General features: G+C 38.1%; 2 protein-coding genes across 5 annotated transcripts in view; both read left to right on the top strand.

Annotated features, from left to right (window-relative positions):
• The window catches only part of LOC100267131 (uncharacterized), a 68,638-nt gene that overhangs the window by 11,020 nt on the left and 36,241 nt on the right, over positions 1-21,377 (top strand). For all 4 annotated transcript variants that reach the window (XM_010654211.3, XM_019221223.2, XM_010654210.3 and 1 more), the window contains exons 7-8: positions 7,336-7,473; positions 16,197-16,297. In XM_010654211.3, the coding sequence (XP_010652513.1) occupies positions 7,336-7,473; positions 16,197-16,297 (239 nt within the window). The remainder of the gene's footprint in view (positions 1-7,335; positions 7,474-16,196; positions 16,298-21,377) is intronic.
• On the top strand, positions 10,659-12,198 carry LOC132254051 (uncharacterized). The gene is made up of 2 exons (XM_059737775.1): positions 10,659-11,724; positions 12,045-12,198. Exons 1-2 carry the CDS (start codon positions 10,659-10,661, stop codon positions 12,077-12,079), a joined length of 1,101 nt encoding a protein of 366 aa, XP_059593758.1. The 3' UTR covers positions 12,080-12,198.

The raw sequence follows: 21,377 nt of genomic DNA on the forward strand, positions 1-21,377 counted from the left end.
CATCATGTCCTCAATACTCCTTGGTGGATGCCAACCCTGCTAGATTGAAGAGCTTGTGCCAAAGCCCAATAGTTAAAGGGTAATGAAGAAAGAGGTGGTCGATCAATTCTCCATTTCCCTTGCATAGAATGCACCATTAAAGACAAAGGGATTTTTGTAGGGTCTTCTCGACTGCAGCTTGTCATTGGTGTCTACCTTCCCATGTATTACTAACCAAGCAAGGGCCTTAACCTTTGAAGGGGCTTTTGATCTCTACAAAAAGTTGATCAAAAGGAACAAGATAAGATTTGAGAAATTTGACAAGGCCAAGAAAAAAGATTTAACAAAAAACAAGCCTGATGAGGACAAAGACCAAACTCTTGAATCTGCCACAGAAGGAGAAAAATGCATTGAACTAAGGGAGGGCATGAGTCTTTGAAGGAGTTCAATTTCTGTATCAATGAGATTACGACAAAAATTAAAATTCCAAAAGAGTGGATAGGAATTGCCAAGAACAACTAAGAAGGTGAGGTTTTTCACAGAATTATCTCTATAAAGACCAAGGAATTGAGAGCATAAAGGTTGATTACCCTACCATAGATCTTCCCAAAAACAGATTCTCTCCCCATCCCCCATCACTAGGCAAATAAATAAGGAGAAATCCTGGAAAACTTGAGCAATAGCCTTCCAAGGACATTTGTGTGACCATCTAACCACTATGTTGGCATCCCATCCATTAGGATGTGTCTCATAAATACTTATAATAACCTTATACCGAAGACCACGCCTTTCCCTAGGGAACCTCCAAAGCCATTTCCCTAAGAGAGCATTATTTCTCAAGGAAGTCTTCTTGAATCCCAAACCTATTAACTCCTTTGGCCTACAAACAACATCCTGTCTGATAAAATGATCTTTCTTCCCTTCCCTTGGCCTAGACCAAAGGAAATCCCTTTGCAGTTTCTCAATCTTTGAGGCTATTGATACTAGGATTTTGAAGAGGGATAAGAAGTTGCTTGGGATGTGGGACAGATTTGACTGAAGTAAAGTAATCCTCCCCTCCAGGAACAAAAAAGCCTTTTTTCACCCTTCAACCTTCTCGATATATTCTTTCAACCATCAGATCCCAAAAGCCTATTGTCTTTGGGTTCCCTCCTAATGGAAGACCTAAATAAGACAAAGGCCACTCTAACACTTTGCAATCATGGATCGAAGCCAAACTAGACAACAACTCCTGACTTGTATTAATACCTGATATGATGTTTTTTTCTAAATTGATTTTTAATCCTGATACTTGCCCAAAAACCAAAAGAATTAGCTTGAGGTTTTGAAGATGTTCCTGAGAGGCTTTAGAGAAAAAAATAGTGTCATCTGTAAACTGTTGTAATGACACTCTAGTCTTATCCCTTCCCACAATGAAGCCCTCAGTTAACCCAATTTCTTGTACTCTGATCATCATCTTGCTTAGAACATCTGCTACTAAGGTAAAAAGAAAAGGAGAAAGGGGGTCTCTTTGTCTCAAACCTCTAATGGCCTTAACCCAACCCTTTGCATTTCCGTTAACTAGGATTGCAAAACTTGTTGAAGACAAACAACCCCTCATCCAAGATCTCCATTTTGGGTTGAACCCCTTCCTTTCTAGCACATAGTCCAAAAAGCCCCAATCCACATGATCATAGGCCTTCTCAAAATCGATTTTGAAGACCACCCCTTCCTCTCCCGACCTCTTTTTCTCATCCATCATTTCATTGGTTATAAACATAGCATCCAAAATTTGTCTCCCTTCAACAAAGGCTCCTTGAGAGCCAAAGATTGTTTCATGGAGGACTTTGCATAAACGCCTTGATAAGACCTTAACAATTATCTTTTATAAACTTGTAACCAAGCTAATAGGTCCAAAGTTTGATATTTTAAAGGTTTGGCTTTTCTTAGGCATCATAGCAATGAAGGTAGCATTTGTACTTTGATTTATTATCCCATTAGTGTGGAACTCTAGAAACACCTTCATAAGGTCCTCTTTGATAAAATCCCAGCACTCTTGATACATTGCAATAGTAAACCCATCTGGACCAGGGGTCTTTTTCTTATTCAATTGGAAAACTGCCAAGCATACCTCCTCTTCAAAAAAGGGCCTATCTAACTAAGCCGCACTCTCTCCAGAAATAGGGACCCAATCTAAACCTTCAACCCTCCAAGAAGCACCTTCGGATTTGGAATAGAGCTTCCCAAATAAATTTACAATCTCCTCTAAAATTATTTCAATGTTGCTTAGAGTCACCTCCCCGCCCTTAGAGACCAATGACTTAATGAACTTCCTATTTCGCGTTCCATTGGCCACTTTATGAAAGAACTTAGAATTGCAATCCCTTTCTTTTATCCACTTGACCATAGATTTTTGCCTCCAACGAACCTCTTCCTTTGACCACAATTCCTCTAACTCCCTTCTTCTTAAGGTCCTTTCTGATAACAGATCATGATTCAAGTTCCCTTCTTGTTCAATTAGATCAATTCTACCTAAGTCCAAAAGAATGAAATTTTTCCTCTCTCTTAAATCTCCAAAATGCACTTTATTCCAATATTTCAACTTTGATTTAATGAACTTTAATTTCCTTATGAACTTATGACCTTCCCAACCTTCAATCGGACACTCTTGCCACCAATCACTAAAATTGTCCTTAAACTCAGAATGGAGTGGTCACATATTCTCAAAGTTGAAAGGAGTTGGGCCCTACTTTAAAGGATTAGTTTCCAAATAAATTGGGCTATGATCTAAGGTCCATCTTGGAAGCGCCACATGAAGACTTTGAGGGAAAAAATAGTCCCACTCATATGAAAACAAAAATCTATCTAACCTCTTGCAAATAGGAACATCTTGCATGTTTGACCAAGTAAAAGTTGCGATTCTTAGAGAGGGGTCAAACAAACCGCTCTCCCTTATAAACTCGTCAAAACACCTCATGTTTGGTGTTAATCTAGAAGCACCCAATTTCTCGGAGATCCTCCTTATTACATTAAAGCCCCTTCCTACGCACCACATTGGGAACATTAGACCATATAGGTCTTGTAGCTCCATCCAAAAATCCCTCATCCACAAAGGCTTATTTGGACCATACACTGAAGTTAACCAAAACGAACCTTCTTCACCAGAATTTAAGAGAAACCCCAACATTCTTCAAACTTTTGAAGTACAGACCACAATCCAGTTGAGTTGTAAAACACTTAGAGGAACTCCTCTAAAAGTTTCAGTACAAGAAGCTCATGGAGAAGAATAAAACCAAATCAAATCCCATAACATCTCTTTCGTTCTCCCTTTATCCTCAAAGATCCTATTGTTTCTCTCTTGTCACACCATCCAAATCAAAGTAAGGCTAGCGATTTGCCAAAGTGTCTTGCCTTTTAATGAGTTCCCCAAGCCTTTAAAAGCAATAACCAACATGAGGGACCCAAACCAACCCTACTAGATTGAACAACTTGTGCCAAAGTCCAATGGTAACAGGACAATGAAGAAAAAGGTGGTCAATCGACTCTCCATTTCCTTTGCAAAGAATGCACCATTGAGGACAAAGGGATTTGTAAGGTCTTCTCAATTGCAACTTATCATTGGTGTTTACCTTCCCATGTGCTACTAACCAAGCAAGGGCCTTAACCTTTGAAGGGGCTTTTGAACTCCACAAAAACTTGGCCGGAAGGAATAAGATAGGATTTGAGACTTTTGACAATGCCAAGAAAAAAAAATTCACTGAAAACAATCCTTATGATGAAAAAGACCACGCTCTTGAATTTTCCAAAGAAGGAGAGAAAAGCATAGAACTAAGGGAGGACATTAATCTCTGAAGGAGATCAATTTCTGAATCAGTAAGATTGCGGCTAAAGTTAAAATTCCAAGACAGTGGAAAGGAATTGCTAAAGACATTTGAGACAGTGAGGTTTTTCACAGAAATAACTCTGTAAAGATCAGCAAATTGAGAGCACAAAGTTTAGTTGCCCCACCAAAGATCTTCCCAAAAACGAATTCTCTCCCCATTGCCCACCACTAGGCGGACAAAAGGGAAAAAACCTGGAAAACTTGAGCAATAGCCTTCCAAGGACATCTGTGTGACCATCTAACCACCATGTTGGCGTTCCATCCATTAGGATGTGTCCCATATATACTCGCAATAACCTTATGCCAAAGACCACTCCTTTCTCTAGGGAACCTCCAAAGCCATTTCCCTAAGAGAGCAATATTTCTCAGAGAAGTCTTTCCAAAACCCAAACCTCCCAACTCCTTTGGTCTACTAATAACATCCCATCTGATAAGATGATCTTTCTTCCCTTCCCCCGCCCCAGACCAAAGAAAATCCCTTTGCATCTTCTCAATCTTTGAAGCTATTGATGCTGAGATTTTAAAGAGGGAGAGGAAGTAGCTAGGGATGTGAGACAGACAAGACTGAATTAAAGTAATCCTCCCTCTCAAAGGCAAAAAGGCCTTTTTCCAACCATCCAGCCTCCTCGAAATTCTCTCAATCATCTGATCCCAAAGCCTATTGTCTTTAGGTTCCCTCCCAATGGAAGGCCTAAATAAGACAAAGGCCACTCTGACACTCTGCAATCCAAAACCGAGGCCAAACTAGACAACAACACCTGCCTAGTGTTAAGACCTGAAATGGTGGTTTTTTCTAAATTGATTTTTAAACCAGATACTTGCCCAAAAACCAAAAGGATAATCTTGAGGTTTTGAAGATGTTCCGTAAAGGCTTTAGAGAAAAAGATGGTGTCATTTACAAACTGTAACAAAGACACTTTAGTCCTATCCCTCCCTACAAAGAAACCCTCAGTTATCCCAGTTTCCTTTGCTCTGATCATCATTCTACTTAGAACATCTGCCACTAGAGTAAAAAGGAAAGGAGAAAGGGGGTCTCCTCGTCTCAAACCTCTAGAGGCCTTAACCCAACTCTTTGCATTCCCATTAACTAGGCTTGCAAAACTTGATGAAGACAAACAACCCCTTATCCAAGATCTCCATTTCTGGTTGAACCCCTTCCTTTGTAGCACATGATCTAAAAAGCCCCAATCCACATGATCATAGGCCTTCTCAAAATCGATTTTGAAGACTACCCCTTCCTCCCCTGACCTTCTTTTCTCATCCACCACTTCATTGGCTATCAATACAGCATCCAAAATGTGTCTCCCTTCAACAAAGGCTCCTTGAGAGCCAGAGATTGTTTCATGAAGAACTTTGTGTAAACGCCTTGATAATGTGGCTTGGCAATTGTTATTGAACTGGGAGCAACAAGAATTGTTTTTTTAGAAGTTTGTACTTTCAATTCCTTAATAGGATTAACATTGAGCATTATAAATTGTTACAATCATTTAGGATCTTAAGAAGAGAGAAAAGCTCATTGGCTTCTAGGTTGGTGAGGTTGAAAAAATTGAAATTCCAATGTTGCCTGTTTTCAGGGGTGACCCAAAATTGGTTGTACAGTTGTACTTACAAGATTAAAAGATAAAATAAGTGAGGGAAAGAAACTGACTGAGGGTTGTCCCTCCACAAGAGGTTCGTTCTATAAATTACTTCCAAACCCTTTAACCAGACATGTATATGACAAATTAAGAGAATATTGAGGCTGGGATTAATGATGATTGGCAGATTGATCAGAGATCATGGAGACAGAATGTTCTGCAACAAACCCAAACTTTCGGGTTGTGTTGGGCTGTTTATTGGACCATGCATATTCTTGTAACCTCTTTTAGCTCTATAGCTTCTTTTGCTTTTCTAGAAGCAGTCTGGGCTTGATTTTTCTTATTTTGATCAGACTGCGTGTATCTTTTTTAAAGAGATATCTTGTTCTCCATTATTTTACTAATTCATTGTAATGAAATCATTGTTTCTGGTTCTGAAAAAAAAAAAAATCAAAATCATTGTTTCGGATTGGGAAGGAAAAAAAAAATGAAGAAACAAAGGACCCTGGTTGTGTTTTTGGTCTCTGAGATAGATCCATACTATTTTGGAAGGTTTGATTGAAGTGTTCTCATATGGTATTAGAAACCTCTAGATGGAGGGGGATTTAGTTGTAGTTATCTCATAGATTGCTTGAGGAATGAGGGGGATTTTAGTTGTGGGATTTGCTTCATTTTTTCGTTTCTTTTTGGGCTTACTGTACCGACCTTTTTAAACCCTACCCTTTGAGTGTTATTCAGCTTAGTTGGCTCTCGATTTGTACACATTAGGGTTGGGTTATAAGGGTTGGTTTGTTATACTTGTATAGGCCTTTTGTCCTTATTGTATAGCCTTCTTTGTTTTGTGGAGGTTTACTTAGTTACTTTTGATTAGGTTTGTACTTCATGAGGAGGACCTGTCATCCTTCTTATATTTTTATTATCTATTAATACATTTGTTTGTTTCTGATTAAAAAAAAAAAAAAAAAGGATTATTGACCATTCTGGAGGTTGAGGATGCTTCTTGGTTGGATGCCTAGGTCTGAAGACCAAGTAATTGACAGGTTCGAAGATTTTGTTGGAATTCCTTTCCTTCCTGAGTGTCATGGGTTTTGGGGTTATTGGTTGAGGTTGTAGATTGGATTTTTTTGGGTGCTTTTATGTTGCGTGGATACTTGAAATTTTCCCTTGTTATTGTTATTTTTTTCTCTGCTTTGGTTCAAGGGTGGGTCATCCTTTCTTGTAATCTCTCCCATCTTTGTTTCTGTGAATACAATTTTCTTTGGTTTCATATTGGAAAAGAAGAGGTAAAACCTTGTATTCTTGAATGCTGCTCTTCAAAGGAAAAAAAAAATAGTTCTCACTGGTATATCCGTAAAATCCAAGTACCGATATAGCCTTATTTACTGATATTTTCATCCTTGCATAAAACCCAAGTGTCTTCGAAATAATATCTGCATTGTAATTGGCAAAACCATGGCTAGTTTTCAGGGATTGGGACAGGCTCATTGCCAAGGGTGAATGCTCTAAAGTGCACTTTAAATGTTAAGGGGAGAGCAGTAGGTTATATTTTATCATTATGGAGATTAAGATTATGAACTTGACAGGTTTTTACAGTGTTTTTTTTTTTTTTTTTGCATCCCACATTTTAGAAGGGTCAGTACAGCAACCTCTGCTACAACCTGGAAGTCCTTATTACATGTTTTTTTTTTTTTTTTTTTTTTCCGTAGGTCTTTATGTCTTGCAGGTTTTTGGGAGTTTTCAATGTGCTTATGTTGATCTTCCACATACCTTCAGTTTTATATTAGTGTGGTGGTCTCCACACCTCTCCTTTCATGATTTTTTGTTCCTCTCTTTTACAGGAAGAATCTGATGTGAGAACTTTTTTTTCCTGTTATTATATTTGTTTTCAAGTTTTTTTATTATGCTCTTGTTATGCAGCTGTTGAGGAGTTATATACACAGGATAAGGGGGAATCTGCAACGCTGCAGAACTGGAAAAGCAATGGTTTGAAGCAATCTGATTCCACTAAGGAACCATATGTTGGTTCTTTGCAGAACTTACTTCTCTACTACCCAGGTGTAGTTTGCCTACCAAATAGTTTGTTTTAACCTTCCGTTAGTTGCATGAGCCTTTTTGTTACACCTTCTTGTGTCACTAAAGTTTTTCAAGTTACATGGTTTATTAACATTTTGTTTTCCTTGTTTTAAGTTTGGTCCCTTTTTTTTTTTTTTGTTTGGATAGGTGACATGATTACACAGTTTCCAGTTGTAAGCTGTGTTGAACTTGAAATTCTATGTGAAATTGATAAATTTAAGAACATCTTTCTGAGTTAGATTTAGTTGCTGTATTATTAAACTTGTTTTTAGAATTGTTTATTTTCCTCATTTTTAATAGAAATTGGAAAAAAGAAAAAGTTAACTGTAGTGGGACTGTTCAAGCTACTACAGGATGGTGTTGTTCATACTGTTTGATGGTGAATTGTTAGGGATTTATTTTTAATGTCTTGAGTTTCTATTTACATCTAATTAGTAGTGTTTTCTTGGGTCGCTAGGAGCTCTGGGACCATTCTGTCTACTGGAAATTTGTGTCCAATTTTGTTACTATATATTTTTTTTTGATCAGAAACGAAGAGAAATATATTAATAGAAGGAAAGATACAAGAGAAAGAAAAGAAAAAAGAAACAAAAGAAACCACTAGAAGGATGAGAGGTCCTTCCTACACAATCTGAACAACATAAAAACACCCAACAATAGCTAAAAACAAAGAGAAACCCCCACAAACTCAAACTCTTGAAGCGCAAACCTCACTCCAGTTGAGTTGTAACACATTTAGAGGAACTCCTCTAAAAGCTGCAGAACAAGAAGCCCAAAGAGTGGAATAGAACAAAATCAAATCCCATAATGTCTCTTCCGATCTCCCCTTATCCTCAAAGATCCTCTTGTTTCGCTCTTGCCACACTATCCAAACCAAAGTAAGGCAAGCAACTTGCCAAAGAGTCTTGCCTCTTAAAGAGTTCCCCAAGCCTTTAAAAGCAATAACCAACATATCCTCAAAACTCCTTGGAGGGCCTCAATTTTGTTACTATATTGGTTAGGCTTGTTCTAGAATTGCTTACTCACATTGTGAGTGATAGGCTTAAAGAAAAATGGTCAAAACTATGAAATGCAAGTACATGAGAGGTGTACAAGATACACCTAAAGTATCCAACATAAGAAAATTGAAAAAATGTACAAAGCCACCCATACCCAGGGAACTAATATTATCTATGAAATGTAAAAACAAAATCTCTCCTCATTATACCTTCTTGTGCCCATACATAGAATGGTCAAAGAATGATCTCTTCAGGTTTTTTTTTTTCTTTTTTTCTTTTTTTAAATAAAAAACTATACTTGTATCTTATTAATAAGAATAAGAATGTGTACAAGAGAAAGAAGGATGAGAAATTCTTCAAAAAGGAAAAGAAAGTGTACAGTTATGCTCCTTTATGGCTGTTAGTTACCCAAGACAAAATTGTTGCTGTATCCATCTGTACTAGTAAATTGGTGACACCCAAGACAAAACTGTGCTTTGGATTTTCCTTTGCAGATCCAACACAACATTCAAGCTGACACCTTGATGTGTTGGATTCATTGAGATTGGGTTGAAGAGATGGGGGCAAGGAGCTGCTAGAACCCCAGGTTCAGATGGTGGTTTTTCTAATGGGAGAAGGAGATGGTGGAGGATATTTTTTTTCAGCCTTTGTCTTTGATGATCACATGTGGTGATTTTGTTGATAAGCTGGCATGGAAGGTATCTAGAAAGGGCATTTTCACCATGAGGTCGTACAAGTTTTTTTGTCCAAAAATTGCCTTGTCTTGCCCAACCAGAAAGATTTTGAATTCTAAGGTACCACGAGAGGTGAGCTTCTTTGTCTGGGATGCAATGTAGAGGAAATGTCTTGTCATTGATCATCTTATGAGAAGAGGTTGGGCCATGGTAAATAGGTGTTGTTTCTGTATACAACAAGAAGAATCGGCTGACTGTAGTCTAATACATTGTGAGTGGTCCTTTGAACTATGGTCTGTGATGTTCTGTCTGTTTTGGGTAGCTTTACTTCTTTCTCAGTAGGTCAAAGATTTCCTTTTAGGGTGGCATGGTAGTTTTCTGGGTCATAGGAAAGTCAGTTTGGAAGATCACCCTTTTCTGCTTGTTGTGGAATATCTGCAAAAAGAGATAAAAAAAACTTTTGAAAGCTTGGATCATATGATGTTGATGGCAGAAGATGTATTTTTAAAGTTTTTGATTTCTTGGTAGAATTGTATTTGAGAGTTTATTAATATATAGCTTTATTGATAGTTTGGAGATGGGTTAGAGAAGGGTAGGTTTGTCTTACTGTCATTTTTTTTGTGGACCTTGTTGCAACTTTCATTCTTTGTGTACCTGAGTTGTGGCCCCTTTTTGTTAGGTGTCTTTATTAATTCATGTTATTTTAGTTTGGCTATGAAAAAAAGGCGTTTAACTGTCTACTTTGATTGAAAAGTTGCTTTTTAATAGGGGAGATACTTATTGTCAACAATATGGTGCATATTATATGAAGTGTATTGTCTATGCTATGTGCATCAGGCAGTCTCCTGGGCCACAAGGTAGGGATGTTAATAAAGCTTAAATCAGCATTGGGCAATGTGAGGGTACATTCTGTTCGGTTCATTTTTCCTTCTAAATGGTACAATAAAAAAAATATATAGATAATTTGCAAGAGTGTGTGTCTGTGGGCTTTGCTTTGTTTATTTTCATTTTTATTTTTTAAAAGATAGTAGCCTAGTTATTTTGATATTCTCTTGTATTCCAAAGTGCCAAGCCTCAAGTTTTGTTTTTGTGGAATTCCGGGTTTATGGATGATTGTAGGATGAAATTAGAAGATATTACAGGCTGTAATTAGAGATTTGCTAGCTGTATATAGTTGTAGATTATTTTCTATAGATAGAAGAGAATTTCCTCTCTTGTGGGATCTGATAGAGTTTTTTAAGGAATTACCAGGCTGTTGGTAATCTCCTATTTCCTTATAAATGTATATTTCTGCAGAGTAAATAATATAAAAGAAAATTCTCACAATTATCTTCATGGTATCAGAGCAATTCCGCCTAGACCTATCACTTCTTTCTCGGTTTTAATCCATAACCAATTTTTCTGGGTGCAAACCAATCTTCTTCTTCATCCCAACTCGTTACTTCTTTAAGTTTTTGTTTTTGAGTCTAGTCTCTCATAGGTATTACTTTTCCCTATGGCCTCGGAAACCAATAGCAGTGTTACGGGAACCATGTTTGGCCAGGAACTCGTGAGCAATGGTGGTGCAGAAGGTTCATCATTCCTCATCACTCGACATAAGTTAACTGGCCACAATTACCATCAATGGGCGAAGGCAGTTTTGATGTTTATCACAGGCAGAGGTAAGGATGAATACCTTTTCAACACTACTGAACCGCCTAAGAAGGATGATAAAAGATTCAAGGTTTGGAACACCGAAAACAATCTGGTTATGTCTTGGCTAATCAATGCAATGGACACAGAAATAGGTCAAAATTTTTTGTTTTATGATACTGCACATGAAATCTGGATGGCAGCAAAGGAAACATACTATGATAGTGACAATACTGCTGATCTATTTGACATTAAGGGAGCCCTACATGATCTAAGGCAAGGTGAGATGACTGTGACTCACTATTATAACACTCTTAGTCGTTTCTGGCAACAATTGGATGTGTTTGAGACCATGGATTGGGAGTGCCCAGGAGATGCTAGTCGATACAAAAGGATTATTGAAAAAGAAAGGGTCTTTAAGTTCCTATTGGGATTAGACAAATCCCTAGATGAAGTAAGAGGGAGAATCCTTGGAACCAAGCCTCTCCCTACTATTCGAGAAGCTTTCTCAAAGGTTAGAAGAGAAGAAAGCAGGAAGAAGCTGATGATGGGAACAAGGCCATTCTCCAATGTTCAGGAAGGATCAACACTCATCTCCCAAGGCTCCACAAACATTCAAGAAGGAACTGCCCTTGTTTCCCGAGGATCTACCTATGATGCAAGGCAGAAGAAAGGAAGACCATGGTGTGATCATTGCCGCAGACCAGGTCACACCAAAGAAACATGTTGGAAAATACACGGGAAGCCCACTGACTGGAAGTCAAACAAGGAGGAGGCACGAGCATTTGTGGCAGATCCTGAAGGGAAAGAAAGTAGTACCAATGATTCTGCTCTCTTTAGCAAAGAACAAGTGGAGTGGCTGCAAAAGATGTTTAGCCAAGGATCATCCACTAACCCCGTTATCTCAACCGGATCCGCTGCTCAGAGAGGTAACTTCCTAACTGCTTTACACACAAAAATTGAAGATTCATCAGGTTGGATCATCGATTCGGGTGCCTCCGACCACATGACAGGTGATATATTAGTACTCCATGATTGTATCCCCTGCCATGAGAATTACAAAGTAAGAATTGCTGATGGCTCTCTTTCCACCGTGACTGGTATTGGAAGAGTGATTATTTCCGAGACCCTAACTCTTAATCAAGTTCTTTTGGTTCCCAAGCTCTCATGCAATTTACGATCAATCAGCAAGCTTACCCAAGACCTAAATTGTGTGGCTAAGTTCTCTTCCTCTCATTGTTTGTTTCAGGATTTGGCTTCGGGGATGATGATTGGCAATGCTAAGGAAAGCAAAGGACTCTACTGGTTTAGGGCAACTAGAAAACAAGACTCTCAAGCACATCATGTATCTTTCTTTACTCCTGATCCTAGGTTAAACCTGTCTTTAGATTCAAATAAAGAAAGTACCATCATGTTATTGCATTATCGCCTAGGACATCCAAATTTTATGTACTTATCAAAGATGTTTCCAGCACTATTTAAAAACAAAAATCCCAAACTTTTCCAATGTGAGATTTGCCAATTTTCTAAGCATTGTCGTAACTCTTATCCATCCCAAAATTACAAACCATCAAAACCTTTTTCCATTATTCATAGCGACATTTGGGGACCCTCTCGTGTTCACAATATCTCTGGGGCTAGATGGTTTGTTAGCTTTGTTGATGACCATACTCGAGTTACGTGGGTATTTCTCATGAAGGAAAAATCAGAGGTAGGTTCTATCTTCAAATTCTTTCATTCCATGATTCAAACACAATTTCAAGCTAAGATCCAAGTGTTTAGAACAGACAATGCTAGGGAGTACTTTAATGTTATACTCGGAAATTATCTTCTAGAAAATGGGATTATTCACCAAAGTTCCTGCATTGATACCCCACAATAGAATGGGATAGCCGAGAGAAAAAATCGACACCTTCTAGAGGTAGCCCGATCTATTAGGTTTACCACTCATGTCCCAAAACAATTCTGGGGAGAGGCTGTTTTAAATGCTACATACCTAATAAATAGGATGCCTTCTAGAGTCTTGAAATTTGATACTCCATGCCAAACCCTTTCCAAAAACTTTCCTCTAAATCGGATTATAACTGATATACCTCTCAAGGTCTTTGGATGTTCTGCATATGTTCATCTCCCTCCGCATCAGCGAAGTAAACATGATCCCAAGTCTGTCAAGTGTATCTTTATCGGTTATTCCTCTTATCAGAAGGGGTATAAGTGTTATTGTCCTTCCACTCGGAAAACCTATAACACTATGGATGTGACCTTTCTTGAGAATGTACCTTTTTACACCAAAACTCATATTCAGGGGGAGAATCCAGTCAATCAGCAAGCAGAATATCAGTTTTGGGATGTGCCTGTGCCTGACTTTGGGGTGCCAGAACCTAATTTTTCCAGTGAACCATCTATGGCACCGGATGGACCACCATCAGAGTCATGTCAGATTCAAGGAGACAAGGAGTCCATTGGCAAAGAACTTCAAGTTTACTCAAGGCGTCAGAAGAACCCTTAACCGGTGGACCTACATCCTGAGCTTCCTCCCGTGCCTTGTCAAACTGATGACCCGAAATCAAATCCCACCGGAGTCATTCAAGGTAATATTGATTCTCCTGTTATTACTGATGACATTGACTCTATGGATGATCTCAATAGGCCCATGGCCCATAGAAAGGGAGTAAGATCTTGTACTCAGCATCCCATCTCAAAATTTGTGTCCTATGAGAAGCTATCTCCTAATCTTCGAGCTCTCATCACAAATCTGGAGAGTATTGCTCTCCCAAACTGCATACAAGAGGCCTTACAGCATCCTGAGTGGAGAAAGGCAGTGAATGAAGAAATACAAGCACTGCAGAAGAATGACACTTGGAAGATTACGAAATTACCACAAGGAAAACGCCCCGTGGGTTGTAAGTGGGTCTTCAATGTCAAATATAGGGCAGATGGGAGGATAGACCGGTACAAGGCAAGGTTGGTGGCCAAAGGATTTACACAAACCTATGGGATTGATTTTCAAGAAACTTTTGCACTAGTTGCAAAGTTAAATACAATCCGAGTCTTGCTATCCTTGGCAGCCAACCTTGATTGGAATTTGCATCAACTAGACGTCAAAAACGCATTTCTCAATGGCGATCTTGAAGAAGAAGTCTACATGGAGATTCCTCCAGGCCTAAAACTCTCCAGTAGCAACGACCTAGTCTGCAAACTTCAGAAATCACTCTATGGGCTTAAGCAATCCCCAAGAGCTTGGTTCGAGAGGTTTACTAAGGTGATTAAAGGAGAGGAATTTTCACAAGGGCAATCCGATCACACTCTTTTCATTAAGAGATCACCTAGTGGTAAGATTACAGTTCTAAGTAAAGAATTTGAGATTAAAGATCTAGGAACTTTGAGGTATTTTCTTGGCATGGAGGTAGCAAGGTCAAGCAAGGGTATCTTTGTATCACAACGAAAGTATACTCTTGACTTGTTAAAGGAAACAGGAATGCTTGGATGCAAACCCTCTAATACTCCTATGGATCCATTCAACAAGATAGGCTCAAAAGAAGATTTGGTTGCTGTTGACAAGGGAAGATATCAAAGACTAGTTGGAAGGTTAATCTACTTATCACACACAAGACCTGACATCAACTTTGCAGTGAGTATGGTTAGTCAATTTATGAACAATCCCACCGAAGAACATCAAGAAGCCGTATATAGGATACTACGCTACTTAAAGATGACTCCAGGTAAAGGATTATTCTTCAAAAGAGTGGCAAGCCGTGACGTGGAGATCTTCTCAGATGCAGATTGGGTTGGTTCCTTAACAGATAGAAGGTCTACTTCAGGTTATTGTACCTATGTCTGGGGCAATCTAGTTACTTAGAGGAGTAAGAAGCAATCGGTTGTGGCACGCAACAGTGCAGAAGCGGAAGTTCGTGCCATGGCCCATGGAATTTGTGAAGGGATATGGTTAAAAAGGCTGCTTGAAGAACTCTAGCTCGCTCCTCACGGACCTATGAAGTTGATGTGTGACAATCAAGCAGCAATCAGCATCGCAAAAAATCCAGTCCATCACGATCGAACCAAACATGTTGAGATTGATCGTCACTTCATCAAAGAGAAGATAGAGCAAAAGATCATAGAAGTGGACTACATCCCTACACGGCAACAAATTGCAGATATAATGACAAAGGCTGTTCCTAGAACCCAATTTGACATACTTCTCTCCAAGATGGGAATGATTAACATTCATTGCCCAACTTGAGGGGGAGTGTGGAATTCCGGGTTTATGGATGATTGTAGGATGAAATTAGAAGATATTACAGGCTGTAATTGGAGATTTGCTAGCTGTAAATAGTTGTAGATTATTTTCTATAAATAGAAGATAATTTCCTCTCTTGTGGGATCTGACAGAGTTTTTTAAGGAATTACCAGGCTGTTGGTAATCTCCTATTTCCCTATAAATGTATATTTCTGCAGAGTAAATAATATGAAAGAAAATTCTCACAATTATCTTCAGTTTCATGTTTGAAAATTTTCTAGAGTTAATTGAAAATTCAAAGGTTCACTTAAATGTAGGGTCAAAATAGCAAAGCTTTTGTCTAAATCAGGGATGACTTAAGCATTTTCATAATCTATTAAATTAGTCATCATGTGTTGTTGACTCAAGTTCAAGTGGATGTGCTTGTATTGTGAAGTATTGACAATGAAGCATTTAGAAATTTTGTAGTGCAATTAGAATCTGTTTTTTTTTTTTTTTTAGGTTCAGATAATAAATAGTTAAACTTGAATCATGAAGATGTCCACATTTCAATATGTTTGACATGAATAAATAGATGGCATTTGAGGTTAAAAAATTTTCAAGTGAGCTGTTTTGGTTTTGTGTCACTCTGGTTAATGTTCATTTAGATGGAGGATCTAATGTATGAAAACTAGGTTCAGTGCATTGAGGAGGGTTTTCCACATTTTGTCTCACGGTAGTGTCCTTTTGGTAGAGTCCTCAAACAGACTAATCAGGAAGATGATTCTTTGATAAAGAAGGGAGTTGGATTGGTGGATCCCTCCTCTTTGGTTATTCTTTGCCTATTCCTTGAGAGTGTGTGCATATTATATATATTTAGAGCTTTGTTGTGTTTGTTTCTTTTTCTTTGCAAAAAGATCTCTCACCCTCCTATCTGTATCTATCCTACTTTCTCTTATTGATAACATTCTTTGTCTGTCCTATTAAAAAGGCTCATGATTATTATCAATGGGAAATGCCAATTGTGCTCATTTTATCTCATTATAGGCAGTCAAAGGATGCTTTTGATCTTTGCTCTCAGGATTATTTAAATAACAAAATTATATCTGTTGAGTCATAGTAGTCACGAACTGTGTGGTAAATTAATAATGTGGTTCTGTTTTAATATGCTATCCTCTATCACAGGCTGCATCTCTGTAGATGAAAGTGGAAATCGTTTGTTCCTGTCAGACAGCAATCACCATCGGATTATTATATTTTCCGGCAATGGAAAGATACTAGACTGTGTATGTATGACTTTATATCATTCGAGTTCAACTGAAACAGTGATTCAATTTTAATTCCGTTGCTTGCTAGTATTGTTTGGTTGTCTAATACAAAATTGACATGTCAACATCATGTTTTTCTTTGTACCTTACTACGGCATGTCGTTTTTTTTTAAATCAGCAGTAGAAGGAATATGTGATCTTAAAGTAGGTACTACCTGAAGCACATAATATTACACTTTCAGCTTAATTCTAATATATTTTAAGGATGTATTGAGCTGCCTTGGCTTTAATTGAGTCTTTTTTTTTAAAAAAAAAAATTATTATTATCTTACTGTGGCTCTTCATTTGATGTTGGTTCATAGGTAGGTAGTGCTAGTTTTGTGCTAGAATGTTTGGAACTCAATCAATGACAGCCCATTAACAATCCCTTGTTTGATTTTATGTTTCCTCTAGATTCATAGTGTTCCCTCTCCCCCTTTTCCTGTTTTATTTTCCTTTTACCCACATTGGTGTTTCCCATGTATGCTTCCTGTTTTCTAGGGCCTGGTGCTTCTACTGTATCCTTTTTGTAAATAAAAAGAGGGAAAAAACCTAGCTTTGTGCAAGATGGTGCTTCTATAGGATGTTGTTAAACAAAAGAAAAAAAGGCATTACTAAGGCCTGACTACTTGTTCAGTGTAAAGGATTGTATTTTTTTCACATTCAAGGAAAATATTATTAAAGAAACCCTAGCAAAGAAGTGTATTGAATTACAAAATTTGTATACAAAAGACACCAAAAGGGAAAGCCAGTGAGAGAGAAAACAAAAACAACTCTCTCCCCACAAGTACCCAATCAATCTACAAAATCAACTACAAACATTTGCATCCCATCTATGAACATCCTTATCCACATCAAAAGAGTGCAAAGAAATATGGATTTGATCTGTTTACTTCTTGTTTTCCTATGATCTTTGATTTCTCTCCTTTCAGACGGTCCAAAATTTGCACAAAGGACAATCTCCAAACCTTTTAATGCCTTTTCCATATAAAAGATTCATGCTGACCTAATGGGGTCTCTCCAACCAATAAACCCAACACTGATGCGATTCCAAACAAAGAGAAAACTAGTTGCCATAAAACTCTTGCTTTAGCATAATGGAGGAGAATTTGATTGAATAATTCTTCTTTACCTTTGTAAAGAAGGCATCAATGCACCATGGTTCATCCTTTACTTTGTAACTAGTGCAATGTCAAAATCTTCCTCCATGTGGCTTTCCAAGCAAACAACCTCTCTTTCATCAAAACTGTAGGATTCTAAATCACTCCCATAGGGAAAGAGGCTGATTTTCCACAATACTAAAAAGGAGTATAAGGATCTAATTAAGAAGTTTCCACTCCTCAAATCTATACAAACCTATCTTCCTCATCCTTTTTTTTTTTTTTTTTTGATCGGAAACAAACAAATGTATTAATAGAAAAACAAAAGAAGGATGAGAGGTCCTCCTCATAAAACAAACCTGATCAAAAGTAACTAAGCAAACCTCCGCAAAACAAAGAAGGCTATACAAAAAGAACAAAAAGGCCTATATAAGTAAACCAACAACAGCCCCTATAAACCAACCCTAAAGTGTACAAATTGATAGCCAACTAAGCTGAATTACACTCAAAGGGTAGGGTTTAAAAATGTCTGTACAGTAAGCCCAAAAGGCAACAAAAAAATGAAGCGAATCCCACAATGAATCCGACATCCTCCAAATGTTCTCGAAAATCCTAGCATTCCTCTCTTTCCACACAATCCACAACAAAGAGAGACAAGTTATCCTCCAAAGAGCTCTTCCTCTAAATGAATTCTCAAAACACTTGAAGGAAATCACCATCATATCACAGAGTGCTTGGCGAAACCCACTCCATCCCAACTTATGAAAAAATCCTTTGCCACAATCCCAAAGCAATTGGACAATGCAAGAAAAGATGATCAATTGTCTCAATACTACTCCGACATAGAATGCACCAATCAGGACTAAGGGTTTTGAAAGGTCTTCTCAACTGTAGAAAGTCGTTAGTATTTACTTTCTTAAGTGCCACTAACCATGCAAAGGCCTTGACCTTAGAAGGAACTTTTGAATTCCACATAAAATTAACTGGGTAGAAGGGGATTGAATCTAGAGAATAGGATAAGACTGAAAAAAACGAATTAACTGGGAAAACTCCTAATAAAGACGGTGCCCAAGATCTCGTATTTGAAATATAAGGAGACAGATGGACATTGGACAGTAAGGACATTAATCTTTCAGGATCCTTAATCTTTGTATCTGTTAGATTATGACGAAAGGTAAGATCTCAAGACAACAAAGTGTTATTACCAAGGATAGCTGAAATAAGACAATTTGGTGACTCTAAAAAGACTTGGAAATTGTACACACAAAGGTTGATCCCCCCACCACAAATCTTCCCATAAACGGATTCTAGACCCATCACCCGCCACAAAACGAGTGTGTGTAGAGAAAACTTGAAGCAATTGTGCAATGACCTTCTAAGGGTAATGATGTGACCACCTGATTCTATTGTTGGCATCCCATCCATTAGGATGTGTCCCATAGATACTCAAAATGACCTTATGCTAGAGGGTAGTACTTTCCTTAGGGTACCTCCAAATCCACTTCCCTAATAAAGCTTGATTCCTCAAAGAAATTTTCCCCAACCCTAAACCATCAACTTCCTTTGGCTTATAGACTAAGTCCCAACTCAGTAGATGATCGTTTTTACCTTCCCCACATCCTGACCAAAGAAAATCTCTTTGAAGTTTCTCAATCCTCAAAGCTATAGAAACCGAAATCTTGAAAAGAGATAGAAAGTAACTCGAGATATGCGACAAAGAAGATTGAATGAGGGCGATTCTACCACCAAAGGATAAAAAAACTTTTTTCCACCCATCCAACCTCCTAGAGACTCTTATCTATCACGGGGTCCCACAAGGAACTTGAATTTGGATTTCTCCCTAAAGGGAGACCCAAATATGATAAAGGTCACTCAAAAACTGCGCAATCAGGCAAAGAAGCTAACCTGGTTGTTTGGTCAATGGTAATGTTGATTCCAGATAGAGTGCTCTTATTTAGGTTCATCCTTAGCCTCGACAAACGCCCAGAAACTAATAGAATTAGTTTCAATGAGATAAGCTCTTCTAAGGAAGCTCTAGCAAAGAGAACGGTGTCATCCACAAATTGTAAATGCGACACCCTGGTCCTATTTCTACCCACCCTGAAACCCTCAATAAGACCTTTCTCCTCCGCTCTCACAACCAACCTACTTAAAACGTCAACCACAATGGTGAAGAGAAAGGGGGAAAGGGGATCTCCTTGTCTTAGATCTCTGAAAGCCTTAACCCACACCTTAGCATTACCATTCACTAAGATTGCGAAAGTTGCCAAAGATAAACAACCCCTCATCCAATACCTCCATCTTAAACTAAACCCTTTTCTTTCAAATTTGACCAAGTGAAGGAGGCATTTGTCAAAGGTGGATTAATCAACTCACAATCCCTTATAAAGTCATCAAAATCCCTCATGGTTGGGGTTACCCTAGGCCCTCCTAGCTTTTTAGAAGTTCTTCTAATGACATTGAAGTCCCCACCAACACACCATTTAGGGAAAGTTAAGCCTGAAAGATCTTGAAGCTCCATCCAAAAATCCTTTCTAAATCGTGACGAGTTGGGACCATGCTTTCAATGTTATCTTCCCCGTCCCCTCTAGACTATCCAACTCCAAATCATTCCATTGTATAGAGAAACATGGATTCTCGAGCCTCCCTTACCTAACTAGTCCTATATATTCACCTTTCAAGCATCCTTTGTTGAAGCCATGACATAAAATGAGAGAGGGAAATGCTTAAAGGAGAATCCTTACACCACCCGATCTTCTAGAACTTCACATTCCTACCATCACACACAAAAAAAAGGTTCTACTTTTAAAAATATCGTGTTCATTTTGGATTGCTTCCATAACCCTACCCCAAATGCTTCACTTTGTGAGAACACTAACCCTTCTTTTCTTTTCCAAACTTCCTAGCAATAATCTAATTCCATAGAGGCTCACTTTCTAAAGTATATCTCGAATTCCGCTTGTTAAGCAACATCTTGTTAAGGGAAGAAAGGTGTCTACTCCCATGCATCCTTTTAGCCTTCCCATGCAAATGATCAACCATTTTACCAAATAAGACTTTTTCTCAAGCACTCCTCTACTATGAAGGAACTCTCTTTGAATCTTCTCAAGTCTTAAGCTTACCTTGGGACGACAAATAATGATACAAAATAGATGGGCATGTTAGACTATATGCTTTTGATCAGAGTACGCCTCTACCTTTTGAAAGATATTCCTTTTCCACATAGCAAGTCTTCTATTAAATTTGTCTTCCACCAGATCTCAAACTCTTGTTGACTCATAGAGGGCATCCAAAGGAAGAACCAAGTAAGTGGTAGGAAGGTTGCTTCCTACCCTAATTATAAAAATTGATCAAAACAAAAGAAAAGAAAAACAAACCAGACTACGTCAAGACATCTCAACTTTGCTAATTTAACCTTTTTGATGTGCATGTCAAAATCCAATCAAGTTGAATCATTTTGAGAGGAATGCCCTTGAAAGTTGTTTTAGTATAGGCCCAAAAAATGAGTAGAAATAGACTAAGTCCCGTAACATTTAGGAAGTCCTTTAATTGTCCTCAAAGATCCTTGCATTTCATTCCCGCTATACTATTTAAATCAATGTAAGACAAGCAATTTGCCATAGAACTTGGCCCTTAACATTACTCCTAAAACCCCTAAAAGAAATAGTGAACGTGTCACTAATATTTCTAAGAGGAATCCAACCCAAACTAGCTAGTTTGAAGAATTCATATCTCCAAAGTCATCGAACAGTGTAAAAAAAGATGATCTATCGATTCTCCATTGCTCATAAGAGTACAACAATCTAGACTAAAGGCTTTGAAATGTCTTCTCACCTAAAGTAAATTATTGGTATTAACCTTTTTGTTGGCCATTGACCAAGCAAATGCCTTGACCTTTGATAGGGATTTTGATTTTCCTACGAAATTAGCAGGAGGGAAGAAAACTAAAGTTGATTGAT

The sequence above is a fragment of the Vitis vinifera genome, chromosome 7 (genome assembly GCF_030704535.1).
Source record: "Vitis vinifera cultivar Pinot Noir 40024 chromosome 7, ASM3070453v1".
NCBI classification, from domain to species: Eukaryota; Viridiplantae; Streptophyta; class Magnoliopsida; order Vitales; family Vitaceae; genus Vitis; species Vitis vinifera.